General features: G+C 53.7%; 1 protein-coding gene across 2 annotated transcripts in view; it reads left to right on the forward strand.

Annotated features, from left to right (window-relative positions):
* Nucleotides 1–251: 251 nt before the first annotated feature.
* Nucleotides 252–20,028, forward strand: part of HIVEP3 (HIVEP zinc finger 3) — a gene marked incomplete at both ends in the record, with an annotated part of 56,007 nt that continues 36,230 nt past the window's right edge. For both annotated transcript variants that reach the window (XM_082666116.1, XM_082666117.1), the window contains 2 exons: nucleotides 252–5,321; nucleotides 9,163–9,308. In XM_082666116.1, coding sequence (XP_082522242.1) covers nucleotides 252–5,321; nucleotides 9,163–9,308 — 5,216 coding nt within the window. The remainder of the gene's footprint in view (nucleotides 5,322–9,162; nucleotides 9,309–20,028) is intronic.

Raw genomic sequence — 20,028 nt, forward strand, 5'->3', positions numbered from 1 at the left:
GCGTTTTCTGTCTGCAAAGTAGAGGGCCATGCCTCACTGACGTGAATAGACTGGGCCCTGATGACCTGCTCTGAGTCCACTAGCACCCAGTGACACTTGCAAAAAAAACTCCCAAAACCATCTTGGGTTTGGCTTCCACAGCTCTTGACCAATGTGGCCCAAGCCAGACGTCTCCTTGGGACTCTTGGATTATTCGTGAATGCGGCCTGCCCCGACCTTCCCTGAATAGCATCTGAAGTCCCGTGGAGGTCATGGATCCTGAACAAAGTGTCAAGGGCACCAAGAAGGCTGAGGGAAGTCCCCGGAAGCGGCTGACCAAAGGAGAGGCCATTCAGACCAGTGTCTCATCCAGCACCCCGTACCCAGGCAGCAGCACCGCTGCCACCCAAGAGGGCCCCTTCCAAGAGCTCCTAGCCCCACAGCCCTTCCCAGGCCCCTCATCGGTTCTTAGGGAAGGCTCTCAGGAGAAAGCAGGCCAGCCACAGAATCCCCCCAAGAGGTCCTCCATCGAAGCCTCGGTCCACATCTCGCAGATTCCGCAGCACCCTCTGACACCAGCATTCATGTCGCCTGGCAAACCCGAGCATCTCCTGGAGGGGTCCACGTGGCAGCTGGTTGACCCCATGAGACCCGGACCCTCAGGCTCTTTCGTGAGCCCTGGGCTCCATCCTCAGAGCCAGCTCCTCCCTTCCCATGCTTCCATCATTCCTCCCGAGGACCTGCCTGGCATCCCCAAAGTCTTTGTGCCCCGTCCCTCGCAGGTCTCCTTGAAGCCCACAGAAGAGGCACACAAGAAGGAGAGGAAACCACAGAAACCGGGCAAGTACATATGCCAATACTGCAGCCGCCCCTGTGCCAAGCCCAGCGTGCTCCAGAAACACATCCGCTCGCACACGGGCGAGAGGCCCTACCCCTGTGGCCCCTGCGGCTTCTCCTTCAAGACCAAGAGTAACCTCTACAAGCACAGGAAGTCCCATGCCCACCGCATCAAAGCCGGCCTGGCCTCGGGAATGGGCGGAGAGATGTACCCCCCAGGGCTGGAGATGGAGAGGATCCCTGGGGAAGAGTTTGAGGAACCCACTGAGGGGGAAAGCACAGATTCGGAAGAGGAAACCGGCGGCACGTCCGCTCACCCCGCAGAGCTGTCGCCGAGGCCCAAGCACCCCCTGCTGTCCAGCGGTTTGTACAGCTCTGGGAGCCAGGGTTCCAGCCACGAACGCTGTTCCTTGTCCCAGTCCAGCTCAGCCCCGTCGCTCGAGGACCCTGCTCCCTTCGCAGAGGCCTCATCCGAACACCCCCTGAGCCATAAACCCGAAGACACCCACACGATAAAGCAGAAGCTGGCCCTCCGCTTGAGCGAGAGGAAGAAGGTGATCGACGAGCAGGCATTCCTGAGCCCGGGCAGCAAAGGGAGCACTGAATCTGGGTATTTCTCACGCTCCGAGAGCGCCGAGCAGCAGGTCAGCCCCCCAAACACCAACGCCAGGTCCTACGCCGAGATCATCTTCGGCAAGTGTGGGCGGATCGGGCAGCGGACCGCCATGCTGACGGCCACCTCCACCCAGCCCCTCCTGCCCCTGCCCACCGAAGACAAGCCCAGCCTGGTGCCTCTGTCTGTGCCCCGGACGCAGGTGATCGAGCACATCACCAAGCTCATCACCATCAACGAGGCCGTGGTGGACACCAGCGAGATAGACAGCGTGAAGCCCAGGAGGAGCTCCCTGTCACGGCGGAGCAGCATGGAGTCACCCAAGTCCAGCCTCTACCGGGAGCCCCTGTCCTCCCACAGCGAGAAAACGAAGCCCGAACAATCACTGCTGAGCCTCCAGCACCCGCCCAGCACCACCCCCCCTGTGCCTCTGCTGAGAAGCCACTCAATGCCTTCTGCCACCTGCACCCTCAGTACCCCCCCACACACCTTCCGAGGCAGCTACTCCTTCGACGACCACGTCGCCGACTCGGAAGCCCTGAGCCGCAGCAGTCAACTGTTTACCTCCCACCCCCGGATGCTCAAGCGTCAGCCGGCCATCGAACTACCTTTGGGCGGGGAGTACAGTTCCGAGGAGGCGGGGCCGAGCAGCAAAGAGGCAGCCTCCAAACCCGCAGATGAACCGGAACCCAGGGAAAGCGACCTCACCAAAAAGACCAAGAAGGGTTTGAAAACGAAAGGGGTGATCTATGAATGTAACATATGTGGTGCTCGGTACAAGAAAAGGGACAACTACGAAGCGCATAAAAAGTACTACTGCTCGGAGCTTCAGATGGCAAAGCCCGTCACCGCAGGTGCGCACGCGTCTCCGGAAGCCGAAAAGAGCCAGGCGGAGCACGAGCCCTGGTCCCAGATGATGCATTACAAACTGGGGACCACCTTGGAGCTCACTCCACTGAGGAAGAGGAGGAAAGAGAAGAGCCTCGGGGACGAGGAGGAGCCACCCGCCTTTGAGTCCACAGAGAGTCAGTTCAGCAGCCCCGGGCCATCGGAGGCTGCGCGGAACCTTCCCTTGGAATCCGCCAAGTCACCAGCAGAGCCGAGTAAGTCAGTGCCCTCCCTGGAGGGATCCGCCAGCTTCCAGCCAAGGACTCCCAAGCCAGGGTCCAGTTCAGAATCAGGGAAGGAGAGGAGAACCACGTCCAAAGAAATTTCTGTCATCCAGCACACCAGCTCCTTTGAGAAATCCGACTCTCTGGAGCAGCCCAGCGGCTTGGAAGGGGAAGACAGGTCTGCGGCCCCGTTCTCATCGCCCCCACCCGCCCCGCACGGACGCTCGGCTCACTCCCTGCAGCCCAGGTTGGTCCGTCAGCCCAACATTCAGGTTCCCGAGATCCTGGTGACCGAGGAGCCCAACCGTCCAGACACAGAGCCGGAGCCGCCCCCTAAGGAGCCCGAGAAGACGGAGGAGTTCCAGTGGCCCCAGCGCAGCCAGACACTTGCCCAGCTCCCAGCAGAGAAGCTGCCACCCAAGAAGAAGAGACTGCGCCTGGCGGAGATGGCCCAGTCATCCGGGGAGTCCAGCTTCGAGTCCTCCATGCCTCTGTCTCGCAGCCCGAGCCAGGAGAGCGGTGTCTCTCTGAGCGGGTCCAGCCGCTCCGCCTCCTTCGAGAGGGACGACCACGGAAAAGCCGAGGCTGCCGGGCCCTCGTCCGACACACGCTCCAAACCCTTGGGCACCCACATGCTAACTGTCCCCAGCCACCACCCGCACACCCGCGAGATGCGGAGGTCAGCCTCAGAGCAGAGCCCCAATGTTTCCCACTCCACCCATATGACCGAGACACGCAGCAAATCCTTCGACTACGGCAGCTTGTCCTTGACAGGCCCTTCTGCACCAGCCCCAGCAGCTCCAGCGGCCCCAGCAGCCTCAGCGGCCCCAGCAGAGAGAAGGAAATGCTTTTTGGTGAGACAGGCCTCTCTGAGCAGGCCTCCCGAAACCGAGCCAGAGGCCACCCACAAGGGAAGACAGGAGAGTGAGGAACCAAAGCCCTCATCCAGTAAATCTTCGGCCAAAAGCCCATTGCCCCCGATTTCCTCTGCAGCCACCTCACACAGCGGGCACCCGGGAGGCAAGAGCCAGGCACAGGACAGACCCCCGCTGGGGGCCACGCCACCCTACACAGAAGCACTGCAGGTGTTCCCCCACCCCATTGCTCAGCTCCCCTTGCAGGAGAAGCCGTACCTGCCCCCTCCCGTCTCCCTTTTCTCCTTCCAGCACCTCCTACAGCATGAGCCAGGGCAGTCTTCAGAGTTCTTCTCCACCCAGGCCATGTCCAGCCTGCTCTCCACACCGTACTCCATGCCCCCGCTTCCTCCCTCCTTATTTCAAGCCCCCCCACTTCCTCTCCAACCGACTGTTCTGCACCCAGGCCAACTCCACCTCCCCCAGCTCATGCCTCACCCAGCCAACATCCCCTTCCGGCAGCCCCCTTCGTTTCTCCCCATGCCTTACCCTGCCTCCTCAGCACTTTCTTCTGGCTTTTTCCTGCCTCTGCAGTCCCAGTTCGCCCTTCAGCTCCCTGGTGATGTGGAAAGCCATGTACCCCAGGTCAAAACCAGCCTGGCCACACTGGCAACAGGAACCCCTGGCCTCTCCCCCAGCACAGAGTACAGCAGTGACATCCAGCTGCCCCCCGTGGCTCCGCCATCCAGCTGCTCAGCACCCACGTCAGCCCCTCCGCTGGCCCTGCCTGCCTGTCCAGACACCATGGTGTCTCTGGTTGTGCCTGTCCGCATCCAGACCAACATGCCGTCCTATGGGAGCGCCATGTACACCACTCTTTCCCAGATCCTGGTCACCCAGTCCCAGGGCAGCTCAGCAACTGTGGCTCTTCCCAAGTTTGAGGAGCCCTCATGCAAGGGGACGACTGTGTGTGGGGCAGATGTGTACGAGGTTGGGCCCAGACCGGCTGGGGTAAGTGAAGAGCAAAGCAGAGGTTTCCCGACTCCATACCTGAGAGTGCCTGTGACATTACCTGAAAGAAAAGGCACTTCCCTGTCATCAGAGAGTGTCTTGAGCCTGGAGGGGAGTTCATCAACAGTGGGGGGAAGCAAACGTGTCCTTTCACCAGCTGGCAGCCTTGAACTTACCATGGAAACCCAGCAGCAAAAAAGAGTGAAGGAAGAGGAGGCTTCCAAGGCAGATGAAAAACTCGAGCTGGTGAAACCATGCAGTGTGGTGCTTAGCAGCACCGAGGATAGCAGGAGACTAGAGAAGTCCCACTTGGGCAGCCAGGGCCAGGGCAGGAGGGAAGTAGAGACACTGTCCAGCCTGTCCTCAGATCCATCCGACCCAAAGGAAATTCCTCCCCTTCCTCAGCCCTCATTGCCCCGTGTGACAACCCCGGGCTCAGAGGCTATGAAGGAATATGCCCAGCCGTCTGGTAAACCTCACCGAAGAGGGTTGCTCCCACTGAGTGTGAAGAAAGAAGATTCCAAGGAACAACCTGACCTCCCTCCACTGGCACCTCTCAGCTCACAGCCTCTGTCAGAAACGTCCCCCAGGCCAGCCAAGTTGCAAGAAGGTACGGACTCAAAGAAGGTACTGCAGTTCCCCAGCCTCCACACGACCACTAATGTCAGTTGGTGCTATTTAAACTACATTAAGCCAAATCACATCCAGCATGCAGATAGGAGGTCCTCTGTTTACGCTGGTTGGTGCATAAGTTTGTACAACCCCAACCTTCCGGGGGTTTCCACTAAAGCTGCTTTGTCCCTCCTGAGGTCTAAGCAGAAGGTGAGCAAAGAGACATACACCATGGCCACAGCTCCGCATCCTGAGACGGGAAGGCTTGTGCCATCCAGCTCCCGCAAGCCCCGCATGACAGAGGTGAGTTCAGCCTTGTTTTTCTTCTCCCCACTGATTTTAAAAGTCTTTGGTGAGCTTTTAAAGCCACATTCTCCTCAAGTTCCATTTGCAAAATGAGAGCCAACTGAGTGGGCAGATTTCCTCTCTATCAGCTGTGACTGATCACCTTATTTATTGGGTTTCTTTGTCAGTGCCCCTCATATCATTGGACTAGATACATTTCAATAAAGTGAGCTTTAAAGTGATCCACTTTCCCATTAGCTTCTATTGAAAAATCAAAGACACAATCTCAGCCAAAAGACAGATGGAAAACTGCCACTCCAACATACATTTCTCCCTTATCTGGTTAGTCTTTTCCTATTCTTCACATCTACTATTTCTGTTCTCTGATGCCACTTGAAATCTTCCCATTGTCAGAGAGTCTAGAATTGGACGCAAATGACTCCTGAAATATTCCTTCTTTCTTTTCTGTGAGTAGGAGAGCAAATAGAGCTTGGCTGCAGTATCCCTCTTTACCAGTAGGTGGCAATGTCACAGCTTGACTCGTCTATGCTGGTGGTAGCGCACAGCCCCGACCAAGGGCTCATGTTTACTCCATTGCCTCTGACTTGAGGCTGCATCAGGAGGCATAAAATGAACTGATCCCTGCAAGTTCAGGAAGATTGACATTTGATAATTCCAAGTTTGCTTCAGACCAGTGACACCTCCATATCCTGACAAGGCCAGCATAAGGATTTAGGCCATGATGTGCTATGCTGACTTGATATTTGTGGAATAACAATTGGTCTTATTGGTTGAGTAGCCTCACCGTGCCAGGCATTGCTCTGTGCCCTTGAATCCAGTTGATACTCGTCTCTACCTGTGAGGCAGCAGCATCATCTTCATTCTGTAGATGAGGGAACTGAGGGTCAGAGGGTGAGAGAGGCCCAGGTCACAGGGCAAATATTTGGCAAACCCAGAATTTGAACCCAAACCTGTCTGACTCCAGAGAGTCTATTTTTCTTCTTTCAGTTATTTGAGGAAAGAAAACCTTAAAAGTGACTGCAAGTTTAGAGATGTTCATTAGTGTGTCTTCAGATTCTTTGACCAAATAAGTCCCCTAAATTCCTATTGTAGATAAATGAACAAAACTATGTTCGATAACTTCTCCTATATTTGTATCCTGCTCTTTTATTGAGTGACTTTTGTGCATTGAATTTGTCCTTAGCTCTACTGGATATTCTTCACCAAACTGTTTCCCAAATTTATTCTCTAAATATCCTTGTCAGTCTACAGACATCCTTAAATGAGGTTTCCACTTTCGCCATAAACATCATGACTGATTTTCTCTCCAGTGTCTCTTACGGGCTATGGCTACTCCCAAGAAGCTGTTGTAATTATATTCACACTTAGAACTTATAGTGCACTTACTGTGTACCAGGTACCGTGCTCAGTGTTACTTTTATCCTCACAACCAACCTTGACAGGGTTCTATATCACTATGTGATTGATAAAGAGACAAAAGCATAAAGAAGTCAGGTGACTTGCACAAGGCCCCACACACAGTAAATATCCTGGATTCAAAACTAGATCTCACTCCAAAGTTCTTCTGGATGCTCAGGACTGCCCCTCTGTTTTAATGATTGAACACTGAAAGGTGGTTTACGAAAAACAAAGAGTTAATTTGTCTTAACTGGGTTTGGCAATCATTTGTTCAAAATGCTGCTTTCCTAAAATGAGCTGAACCGTGCACACTTTTTCCTGGAATATTCCATTTGATTCACTGGCATGTTTCCTACCAGAAGCTCACCAGTCTGGTCCGTTAATGTAACTGCATGGCCCACTGATTGATGCCTTTCTATAATTACACCTCTTTCTGGTCTCTGCTTGCATATCTCCAGTGACTGGGTGCTCAGAACCTCTTAGTACAACCCAGCCAATCTTGGGACAGTGCTTTAAGAAAGGTCCCTATTATACTGAGCTGACATTTGTCATCCCATAGCTTCCATTCCCTGTTAGTAGCTCTGAAAAGGCCCTTTGGGCTATATCAGCATTTCAAAGCTCTTCCTAACCATCTTTGTGCAGGTCTAGGCCACCCAATCAGGTTTGAGTTTGGTCACATACATTTTTTTTCAATTTTAAGCCCTGGAGAAACCCAAGCTTATACAAGAGTTCACTCTGCAGCCACATTTCATCCCCCAGGTTTCTCCTTCCTTTTTCTCTTTGGGGATCATTTTGACAACCACATGCACTATTGTGAAGAAATTAAGAGCAAGGGCTTCAGTGCCAAGTTGCCCGAATTTGAATCCCACTATCTCACTTACTGATTGACCTTGGGCCAATTACTTAACCTCTCTGCACCTTGGTTTCCTCATCTATAAAATAGAGACAATAATAATTCTTGGCTCATAAGACTGTAGAGGTAACTAAATGAGTTAAAATATGCAAAGTGTGTTTAGAACAGTGGTTGGCACATTGGCACTTGGTCATCATTATCTGCAGTTATTCACATTATTATCATTAAAAGCTAAAGTGGATCCCTGCTCAATTCCAACAGTGTTTCCTGGTAGAGAGACTCCTGCCACCAAAACCAGCCTCCTCTAGCTTGGCCCTGACATCACAGCTGGTTGTGAGACAGAAGTCATTCATCAGCCTGGGGGAGGCCTCTTTGTCCTTCCAAGGGTGGCCCAGATGGCAGACTGAGATGGAAGTGAAAACAGCAATGCTCTGGAAATCCCTGGGTATTGCATAAAATCACCTGCCTTCTGCCAAAGCAGCAGTCTGTAACCTCACTTGGTTTCCACTCCCCATCTCCAATTCTGAAGAGATTTTTTGGGGGGCGGTCACTGAGTCATAAAAGTTGACCCTGGAATGAATCTCCAAGATGGTCTAATCCCCTCAGACTCTGAGGCCCAGAGAGGTGAAGTAATTCACCCAAGTGTGGCTCTGCATGCGGTGGCCTATGTGGGGCTAGAACTCAGATTCCCTGATTCCCAACCAGCTACCTTTCTGCTCAGCCCCAGCCCATCCTTGTAGGGGCAGGTGTGGTGACTGGCACAGGGACTTCTGTCCTTAGATTGTCCCAGCACCAGGAGACAGGGTTGCTCCTCCTGTGGGCTGTCAACAGTGCAGTTCCTCATGACCTTAATGACAGTGGCATGAAGTAGGATAAGAATCTCACTGCTGGCCCCAGCCCCCAACCCAGCATTGCTGCTCCCTATTAAAGGGTGCACCCACCCCTGCCACCATCAGAGGATCTGGGGGACATGTTATCCAGCCAGCTCTCACCACCGAGGCCCTTATCTCTTGAAGAGAACAGCTTCCCTGAGATGCACACCCACCAGGCCCAGGCCCATCAGTGGGCGGTACAGCTTCTCTGTGTCCGGCTCGGGGGTGGGGGGCTGGGGGGATGCTATTGGTCAGGGCCTTCAGGAGACCTGCGTTCTGCTCCCAGCAATGCCCTTAACTTGCTGTGTGACCTTGACTTTCTCATCTATAAAAGAGAATTGGGCTGGTTAATCTCCAAAGGTGGGGCCTTCATTTATGCATTCAGCATTCCTCAAATGCCTTCTCTGAGGCTGGTGTGACCGAGGAGACCAAGATGAGGACCTGTCCCCAGAAGCCCCTAGACTAGTGTGAAAAAGCGAGCAAATGCAGCTCTCATGGGAAGGCCTGGTCTTCCCCTGAAAAAGACCTGGTCAGAGTCCCAGTTCTGACTTCACCTCTCTGAGGATCCGTTTCCCTCCTTCTGTAAAGTGGGGCTAAGAGCACCTCTTCACTGGGTAGAGGGAGGATGAAGTGTAGGTGTGCGATGCCATCGAAGGCATCATTCCATGACCACCCGTTAACCAGCCATGATTTTGTCATTCCTGCGGTGGGCCAGGTTCGCCTCCCTTCGCTGGTTCCCCCGGAAGGCCAGAAAGAGATAGCTAGAGTGGAGAAGGAAGAGGAGAAGCGAGGGAAGCCGGAGGAGGATGCTCCTGCCTCCAAGAGAGGGGAGCCGGCGAGGATCAAAATCTTCGAAGGAGGGTAAGAATCACCTTTGGTTTGCAATGTCTGCTTCCCATGCAGTAAGAGCTCGCGCCCGCCCGAGGGCTGGGGGTGGTGTCATCTGCGTTCAGAGGTGGTGAGCATCTCAACGGGCAGGGCTGTGCCCACAGGAGCCCTGGGCTTCCGGCCTTCCAGGAGGTGACATCTTTGTGCGACTCGCTGACCACCTCTGTTAAGGAATGCGGGCTCCTTGGTTGGGGGTGGGGTATGCCAGGTATGTGCTGGGGACTGGAGCCGCCTGGGTCTTCCCCCAGCCCCTCTTTCCTCACATGCTGGCTGGGTTCCTAGACCCCGCATTGGGATTGATAGTGATTCTCCCAGGTCCTGTCCGGACTGCTGTTAACCTTGGTGTGTGTTCCCCAGAAGTCACCTCTGTCCTCTAAGCAGCCACCGTGGCAGGCGTGGTGTCCCCCAGGGGGACTCGGGCTCTGCTGACAAGGCTGTTTACAGGGCTGGTAGCGCACTGCACCTACCAGCTGTGTACACTGGTCTCTGTTCTGACTGGCTGCAGTCCAGGATTCATTGGTTGGTAAACATTTAGAATAATACCCCTGGTTTTTCACCGTTGGTTCTTTGTCTTTGTAAACCTCATGATAGAAACATCTCAGAACTCTCAACTGTGGGGCTCCCTGGGCTCCAGCAGGCTGCCTGGTTTCAGGCCTGCTTTGTAGAAGTGTTGTGCAAGCTGTGTTCTTTGTGACCACGTGTGTGCTTCTCGGGACGTGGGTGTCTGTACGCAGGTCCCGTGGTGTCTGTCTCAGGGTCCTGTGTCTGTGTCCCCAGTGTGATCAATGCAGCCCTCGTCCTACCCAGTCCTGAGGGATAACAGCACGGAGGAGAACCTACCTCCAAAGGAGGATGGTCCCCTTGAGCCCCAGCCAACACGGAACGTTATGGTACCTACAGTCCTCCAGCACCTGCAGGTGCCTAACTCACAAGGTCAAAGTGGGAGGTGCTGGATTCCTCTGTAGCGCTGGGAGAGCAGACACTACCCAGCTCCCCAAGGCCACCAGTGGGCATCCTCCGGTGGCACTGACCAGCAGGGCCTCTCAGGAGAGGGAGTGTTTGGAAACTGAACTTGGGGGTTTGGGTTGTCATAGTGACAGGGAGGGGGTCAGCGAGGGCAGACATCCTGCAGTGGCAGGGACACGACGCCCGGGGAGAGAAATATCCTTTTCAGAGTTCCAGTAACTGCTCCACTGAAACACTAGACCAGAGATTTTTCGAAATATTTGCCCTCTTTCCATCTGGGGACTGACGGGTATCCTCTTCTGCTACTTGGTTAGAGCGCCCCCGTGTGTCTCTGTGTTCTCACATCATTGGGGTCCTCCAAAGGCCACATGAGACTTCCTCCTGGGATGGGTGCGTCGGTCACAGCCTTCTCCCAGCAGTTTCAAGGACCATCTGTGGGGCCCCAGGGGGTGGCTGAGTGTTAGCGGCCATGAAGGAGGGGGTTTGCTTCTGCCCTGACAGGCAACTGTCCCCAGACTGGAGATCTGGTGCCAGGCGGCTCCCTGCTGCCCTCATTCCCCCCCCCCCCCGCCAGGAAGCCTGAGCCCCGAAGGGCAGTTGTCAGGAGCCTCTCCCCACCGCCGTTAGTTCACAGCTTCAGCCACCAGAGTCTCTGCCACACGGTCTCCCTTCAGCTGAAAGGTGAAGGCCACACCTGAGTCCCCTTCTCCTCTTCCTACAGCCTAGGCAGTGGTCCTCACTGTAACCTACCCCCACCGTCCCACCCAGGTCATCCTTTAATCCTACCCGCTCTGTTCAGAATCTCCCTCTCTTCCCAGGTCCAGCATCCCTGCCCCCGAGCAGCTCTCCCACTTAGCTGTTCCACTCAGACCATCCCCTCCCCTCTCCAGCTCTGCTTCCCGTCTGTAAAAGGGGATCATGACATACTTTGTGGGTGGTCGGGGGATCCTGTTGCCGCCCCGTGTAAAGGCTGCAGTTCATGGTGCTGACAAAGGGCATCGGAGCATGTTTTCACTATTGCGTGCGTCGCTTTTATCCCCTCCAGGATAACCTCACTCTATCTGTCAGCTGCGAAGAACGTCACCCTCACTGCCTCTACCTGTCACATCTAATTTGAGCACTTTGGTGGGGGGGTTATGTAATGCCACCGGTCAGGTCATCTTCTCCTGCAGCCCCGCTGTCCCATCTGGGCCCCCGCTGTACCTCCCACCCTCCCTTCTGGTGACCCCTCAACATTTACAGCTCTCTTGGGGCTGGTGTCACCCCCAGGAAGATTTGCAAATCTGGGCATGAGAGTGTGGGTTGCCACAGAACTGGGGGCACCTCTGGCATTTCATGGACAGGGCTGGGTATGTGACCATCCTATCACCAACCACAGAACCACTTGTCCCACCCAAAATGCCAAGGGTGCCCCCACCCAGAAACACTGACTAGAACCTTCAGGCACACCCACCTGAGGTCACCAGGGCTTTGCCTTAGGCCCATTCCTTCCTCTCTCCCTTCCTCCCTTCCTCCCTCCCTTTTTTTCGTTCTTTCTTTTGTGTATTTTTTTAACACAGCAAGTATTTGTACTTCACTCCAGTACCTATTTGACGAGGGTCTGCAATGGGGTTCTGTTCCTGGGAGTCACTCAGAGATCCAGGCCAGCCAAGGCCGAGAGAGTAAGATGGGACAGTGGTGCCTTGTGCACTGACTCTTCAGGCTTCCACCCAGAAGCTTCTGCTCCCATCTCATCTTCCAGGGCAAACTGCAGGCCTCACCCAGCTCCCTGAGAGTAGGGAAGCACAGCCTTGCCATGCACAGGGGAGGACCAGGGCTCTTTGGTAGATAGCACTGACTACACCAGAGGATTTACCGTACATCTGCAACTTGTTGTTTCTACTCAGTGATGTTCTGAGATGTAGTCAGGTTGATCCATAGAGATCTAATTCATGGCCATGAGTCAAGAGACCAGACAGCAAGAGTAGATGCTGGATGCGTCCAGCAGGCAGGAGTCTTCTCATCACTAGTCTCCTTACTGTTCTTCTTGATCTCCAGCCCAGCAGTTGATCAATCGCTCAGTCCATCCAGGAGGAGCTATTTATTCAGTGCCTTACGGGTGCTCTGTGCCAGAAGATGCCCAGAGCCGAGGGGGTAAACTGGGGTTCTCCTCTCGAGGAGCCTGGTTCAGGTGCAGCACAAGGCCCGGTGCTGAGGTGTGGACCCCCAATACTGAGATGCTCACAGTGGGCAAGGACTCCCGAGGCTGGAGTAGCCAGAGCTGGCTTCCTGGAGGGGGAGGGCTAGGCCTGGAGGGTTCGTGAGACTGGGACAGGCAGAGAGGAAAGGTGGGTCGGTCGTCGGTCTGGGTATGATGGTGACTCACGCACCTGGTCAGTCGGATTGGTTTCTTCTGGCCATGAGTGGTCTCCCTGGTCGCCGTCATCCACCTCCTTGGCTTCAGACCTCACTGTGCCAAGGACACTAAATCTGAGTGTCCAGCTGGGACCTCGCTCCTGAACTATAGACCATGGCTTCTGATGCCTCACAGGCACCTCTGCCTGGGAGACTAGGGCACCTCGAACTCAGCGTGAGTTGGACCAAGCCCTCCAGTTGCCACCAACGACATCTCCTTCCACATCCAGAGCCCAGATGATGTGCCCAGCCCTTCACACTCAAAACCTTAGTGTCATCTTGGACACCTTCTTCTCCCCCAACCCTCCCCCTTCCAATTAGTCCCCAGAGTCTGGTGTCCACACCAAGTGGTCCATGACTCAGAGGTGGTCTCTCTGCACTCCCTGTACCACGGCTCTTACCCCCTCTCTCCAGGCCTCCATGTTGGTGCTATTGGGTGTCCTTGATCATGGTTCTGCCTGTGTCACACCTCTGCTCCAGGGCCTTCTGTGGCCGCCTTACCTGCCGGATCCAGTTGAAACTCAGGCTGGTCTTCCCGGCCCCACAGCCTCACTCACCCCTGTTGTGCTTCACCTTCTGTGCCTGGTGGGCTCTGCCCATTGCCAAATCCTAGCCACCTCCAAAGGGCAGTACTCAGCCCTTTCCTCCGATAAACCTCTCAGATCCCTCCATACTCCCTAGTTCTCTGCATTACTTCTGGAATAACAGTGGTACTGAAATCCATTCCTGTCTCCCCTGCAAGTCCCCTCTTGCCTTGGGTCCTAGGGCCATGCTTTGTCCACACTATGCATCCGTTCCTATTTACCGCATTGATTTCCGGCACACAGCCCCTGCCCTGCATTCCCCATCCCTTCCACACCCGAACACAGTCTGCATCTTCCAGGCAGCCTCCGGGAGTGCCCATCAAGAGCATGTTGACTTTCTCACCCAGCATCCCTGCATTTGCCTCGGTTGTTTTAGAAGGGCTCCTTTGTTACGAGAATGTTGACTTTACACCTACAAGGTTATACGGTTCATTGAGGGTAATGCCTGTGTTGTCCTAACTCAAGTTCACTTGTTGCAAGGAAAGCTGAGAGCTCAGCCCAAAGGGCTGGTGTGGAAGAAGAGGCTAGAATTGATAGGAACTACCTGGATGCCAAAAGTGCTCATCCAGGCCCAGCTGGGGGGGCGAGCGGGGGAGGGGTCGGTGCTTAGGCCTGAAGGGAATGATGGGATCAGAGGGTGAAACCATAGAGGTCAGGCCCAACTGGGGTGGGGAGTCCTCAGAAAGGTGGCCGTTGTCAAGGGGCAAGGGGTGGGCTGGGTTTAGAGGGGCAGCCCAGCCTTAGCTTGGAACTGGAATACAGGGCAGGGGACAGAAGCCCAGCTGTGGGCTGGGCCAGTGAGTGTGGCTATGGTGACTCACAGGCATGGGGCTGTCCGGGGCTGCCCCCCAAGCCCTTCAGGCCTTCAGCAGAAGGCATCCACGCCAGACCCTGCCACTGCCAGTGGCAGGACTCAGCCATTGAGGGAGGGCCATCTGTGCTCCTGTCCAAGGGTACTGACTCCCATCTCTTCTCAGCTCCCCAGTACCGCCCAATACATCCCTCCAGCCACTGCCTCTCTCCTAGCCCATTCAGTTCAGTACATTCAAACTTAAAGTTGCCCACCTTAACAACATTCCTTTGACTAGAGGGCTTACTCGCCAGATTTTTCTGTTTTCCTCGAAAGGAAAACTCCGGAAAGCGATGACTATACTTGCTCACGTCTCATCTTTCCTCCCATCCTCTCTCAGACTCATGCCGGTGGGGCGCTGGACTTATCACACCTCAAAAGCTGCACTTATCAAGGTCCACAGTGACCTCCAACGCTGAGGAATTCCGTGGTCAGTTCTCATTTCTCTTCTTTCCTGAGCTACTGGCAGCATTTGACACAGGTGACCCCTCCACCCTCCTCGAAACACTTTGTCCCCTGGCTTCCAGGCGGCCATCTTTCTTGACCCTCCTCTTCTTTGCCAGCAGCACTTTCTCGTCATCTTTGGTGATTTCCCACCATCTCCTGATCTCTAAACATTAGGGCCCCCAGGGCTCAGCCCCTGGGCTTCCCCTTTTCTCTGTGTAAACTCACTCCCAAGGTGGCTCTGTGTACCATCTATAGGCTGATGACTCCCAGACTCGCCTTTCCCGCCAGACTTCTCCCCGGAGCTCCGTGTCAGGTCTCAGCCATCCGTGTGATGGTCACCTGGGCGTTCAATGAACTCATCCTTAGAACACAGCACAGCAGACGCTGAAGAACCACTGTGACTCCTGGGGCTCTTGGTATATTTGTTAAAGAAATTATTTTGAAAGTTTGCTTAATTTGGTACAGTTCCACTTGAAGGAGTTATATTTTTAACAGGTGTGCTTTTCTATCTCATGTATTTTCATTTCTAATAGCTGAATTTATTTTTATTGAGGTCTAAGAGTTTATGCGGTATATCCACGTGTTGTTTATCGTGTACCTGTATTTTTAAAGCAAGCACGCATGCGCACGCATACGTGTGTGCGTATTTATGAAATAGTAGCTTGGAGAGAATAGTTTTAATTTTAAAAAACTTAAAGTTGGTTTGCTAATAATTTTTCACAAACCCATTCCTTCTTGGACTTTGAAACCTAAAAGTGCAGCATATTTTCCATCCTAAATTTCTACTCTGTATAGCCCCATCTTACTGTGAACTCCAGATTAAGGACGTTGTTGAAGTATGCCTTTGGGAAGATTTGTTACCTCTCTATTTATTGGGGAACAAATTGATTAAACTATGAATTACATACATAATAATAAGTTGGAGGTTTTGGGATAGGGGTAAAGAATAAACTCCGCAGGTAAACCGCTCTAAAAATCCAAACTGGAACCAAAAAAGCCTGCTACCAAAGCGTTCGTAACGTAAAGGTGGTGATTTGTAAACATAGGCAGAGAAACTGTGTGCATTTGCTCATTCGCTGAATGTCTTTTTGAAAGTTTTTTTGAGTGGCCAAAGAAAAAAAGATACACTTTGAAAGAAGGAAGCAAAACCACTTGTTCAAACTCTGCACAGGCAACTTCACTTTTCCTGTCGTCAGGCCCCAGACGGCTCTGTCTCACCTCCATTAACAAATCCTGTCAACTCACCCTGAATCTGCCCATTTCTCCCACCTCCTGGGTCAAACCCCTGCCAAGAGTCATCTGGTTTGTCACAGTGTCCCGCTGTAATCTCCTGCTTCCACCCTTACCCACTACAGTGTATTCTCAACCCGGCAACCAGAATGATCCTGTTTAACACCAGCAGACCCTGGCACTCCCGCTCTGCACCCTCCACAGCCCACAGGTGGCCTGTGTGTGCTGGCCCCAGGTCCTCCCTGACCTCTGCCTACCCCTCTACCCCTTGCTTCCTGTGCTCCAGCCGAGGATCTCTTTGTCAGACATGCTTCTGCCTCGGGGCCTTTGCACTTGCTGTGCCCGCTGCCTTGAACACTTTTTTTTAAATAAATTTATTTATTTTTGGCTGTGTTGGGTCTTCGTTGCTGCGCGCGGGCTTTCTCTAGTTGGGGCGAGCGGGGGCTACTCTTCGCCTCAGTGTGCGGGCTTCTCATTGTGGTGGCTTCTCTTGTCGTGGAGCACGGGCTCTAGGCACGTGGGCTTCAGTAGTTGTGGCTCGTGGGCTCTAGAGTGCAGGCTCAGTAGCTGTGGCATATGGGCTTAGTTGCTCCGTGGCATGTGGGATCTTCCCGGACCAGGGCTCGAACCTGTGTCCCCTGCATTGGCAGGCGGATTCTTAACCACTGCGCCACCAGGGAAGCCTCTACCTTGAACACTTTTTCCAGGGTCCTGCAGCTCCTTCACTCACACTTTGGTGAAGCCTTCCCAGGCCACCCTCCCACATGTACCCTCCTCTAGCATTTCTTATCCCCCTTCCCTTCCCTGCTTTATTTTTCCCCAGAAAGTCACTAGTTTGTTTCTGTTTCCTCCCAGAATGTACACCCTGTGAGAGGACAGGAATTATGCTTTATTCACTGCTGTATCCCCAGTGCTGAAAATGGTGCCTAGCAGTGCTAGAGAATGTTTATTAAGTGAAGGAATCTCCCTTTAACTGAGACCTCAGGTGAGGGACAGGATCCCTGACCTCAGCAGCTCTCAGAATCCGTGGCAGGGTGGACGCTCTGGGTCTCAGGAAGGAGCAAGGACACAGAATCAGGGCCAAACCAGGCCAGACAGGACCAACCCACCAACCTGGAGTCAGACTTGGTCTGGGAAGGTGAAGTCAGGTGGCCTCGGCTATGGGGCAAGCACCTGGGGCTGGGAGCCAAGGTCGTTTGCTTGCTGACCTGCCTTCAAGTGTTACAGGTAAAAATGAAACATGATTCCAAAAAGGACCGGCTCATGGGCTGCCAGCTCCTAGTCCAGTGCCTGCTCTGAGCAGATCCCTTGTGTCTTGGGGGCCGGAGAGAAGTGGTCTTCAGCACCCAACTCTGGATAGAGGCTGCTGTCCTTCCTGGGTGAGTCCAGGCTGCCAGGTCCCTGTCTTCTTCCTGATCCAGTGCCTTGGTTTCTCTTTAATTCTCAGACTTCTCCCTGGAAGTGTAGACAGGCAGCTCTGAGTGTGGCCCCAGTGGGCCGGGAGTGAATTGTCCAACCTCCATCACATGCGCCCACACTGGTTTTGTTCTCTTTCTGTTTCCCCCAAATCCCGTTGTTTCATCTCTCCTAGGGAATGTGACCTGAGCTTTGAGAAGGGGGTGGGAGTAGGGGAGGGTGGGATATTGCAGAGTCCAGGTGCGACATCCAGTGGCTCAGACCAGGGAGACCACATTAGAGATGGGGGTGGAGCTAGAGGACTTCTGGTGAATTGAATATGAAGGGTGAGGACGAGGAGCTTGGAATGTAGAGTGACTGCCATGTTCCTGGCTCGAGTAACAGCTGGATGGGTGGTGCTGCCATACACCGAGATGGGCAGGGATGGGGAAGACAGTAAGAAGGGGCTCGGGGAAGGGGAGATCAAAGCTTGGTGGACATGTTCACTTTGAGATACCAGTCAGACATCCAAGTGTTCAGGGAGGCGTGTGGCAATTGGATATGTGAGCCTGGCTTCAGAGGACAGGAAAGACACCTTTGGGACATGCGTTTGTCAATGCATAGATGCTGTTTAGGAGGATGGAATTGGATGGGGTCACTTAGGGAGAGGGGAGGAGAAAAAAAGAATAGGGCATCCAGGACTGAGCCGGAACATGCCAGCAGTCAGAGGGCAGGCAGAGAGGAAGCTGCAAGAGTCTGAGAAGGAGAAGCCAGAGGAGTGGCGGAGACCTGGCAGAGTGAGAAGTCATGGAAGCCAAGGGCAGAGGGAGTTCAAGGTCATCTGTGCTGAGGGCCGCTTACAGGCCCAGGACAGGGAGGCCAGGCAAGTGTCCACGGGATGTGGCCACATGTGGGTCACTGATGGGGCCTTGATGGGAGCTGTTTTGGGAGGTGGAGTCCTGAAGGCAGCACATGTAAGTAAACCTGTCCCAAGAGGCTGGCTATGGAGGGAAGGAGGAAACAACGAGGGGGTGAGGGGTGGGACCTGGGTGAGTGTGTATGAGGCTGACAGGTGGGTGTTTACACAGAGAGATCCTCAGTGTGCTTGTGCTGCTGGGGGTGTGGAGGTGGTAGGCGCAGATGACAGTGCCGGGAGAGAAGGGGCCGAGCGCAGGGCGGAGTTCTAGAAGAGGTGCAAGGGGTGGGGCTGAGCTGATGTGAAGGGGGTGCTTCTCCTAGAGTAACAGGAGGAAAGACATATGTGGGTGTGCTGCAGGCAGACTGATGGTTTGGGCGGGGGAGTGGGGAGGGTTCTCTCAGCCCCATCCAGACCTCTTCTCACTGTTCCTGGACAGCTACATTCCCAGCAATAGATTTGTGAATGGCTGTTTTGAAAACAAAAGCAGGAAATGTCTGTTCCTAGGAAGCCACTTAGATTCTTGGAAAAGTTATTCCTTTGTAAAGATTATCCTCCAAATAAACATCTCAGATGTTAAATTGTCTAGTTAGGTTGGCTGTCTATACTGGCCTAGCATCTTTCTCCTGAGCACTCAAAATACTTCCCAGGGAACACTGGCTCCAGGCATTAGAGAAAGCTGATTATGTCACTATGAAACCCGAGTCACCGACAGTGGGAAAAAAAAAAAAGACATATTGATCACGGGGCAGACTGAGTGTCTGAGTATGCTGGGGCCAGAGTCCCCAGAGCCCTGATGATGGTCAGGGAAGACCTAAATGCATCCTATTAAAATTTAAAGGAGAATCCATTTCTCAAGAAGACACTGCCTCTGGTTGCTGTAGGGGGTCGAAGGCAGCAAGGGGCTCAGCCTGAGGGTTTGGGGGTGTGGGAAGTGGAGTCCCCATGCCAGCAGGTGGTGGCCCCTGGCAGCTACAGCGAGGACCAGGCATCCCCTGGGCCTGGACAGCATCTGCCTGAGTCCCAGCCTCCTTCCTGTCCTGGGGAGTCAGCCTGGGCGCCCAGGAGGAAGCTGGCCTCTCCCCGTCTCTTCTGTAGGCGAAGCAGCCTCTTAGCTAACAGTGGCATGCATCTCTCTCTCTCTCTCTCTCTCTGTCTCAGTTTTTATTTTTATCAAAATTGCACAGAGTTGAAAACGCCAAATTCTTCTACAAATTTCGTTATGGAAAACAGCAGCACCCTTCTTTCCCCCACATTTTCTGCCCGACCCCCCACCCCCAGAAGCAATAACTTGCGTCTCTTTTGGCTGACCTCCACATCTCTAAATAATGTGCCTGGGTTGCTACTACCAGGCGCTTCAGCTTAGGTATTAGCTAGTGACTCAAGAGCCTTTCCTGGTCCACATATGCCCCCTCATCCCCCCTCCTCTCATTAGACTGTACCATTTATCCTTCACAGCTATGTCACGTAATGAACTGTAGTTACCCTGGCTTTCCTGTACGGCTTTTATTTTCTCTAGGAATAAAAATTGTGTATGCGTTAACTTCATTAGTTTTCTATATGTGTATTGCTAATTCAACCCCCCAATTCTCACCTCACCAACTCTCCCCTGCAGATGTTCAGATGCAGCGGGTCCTCTATAAACTCATCTTGCTGACACAGTCCCTCCCTGAGGGGTCCAGCTGGCCCCTGGCCCTTTGCCTGGGGCACAGCTGCCATCCCAGGGCTGCCTTCACTCTTCGCCCTGGAGATTCTCTTACCTATGTTGGATCTCCTCATCGACTTATGTCTTCCTTTTCCCCGGTTTACTTCCTCATTGTCACAGAGACCGTCCTTCAGCATGGTCTTCTTGAGAAACGGCCCATGAGAGGTGAGCTTTTTGATGTGTCACATGACTGAGAATACTGGAAT

This window comes from Grampus griseus (assembly GCF_964374135.1).
Source record: "Grampus griseus genome assembly, chromosome: 1".
NCBI lineage: Eukaryota > Metazoa > Chordata > Mammalia > Artiodactyla > Delphinidae > Grampus > Grampus griseus.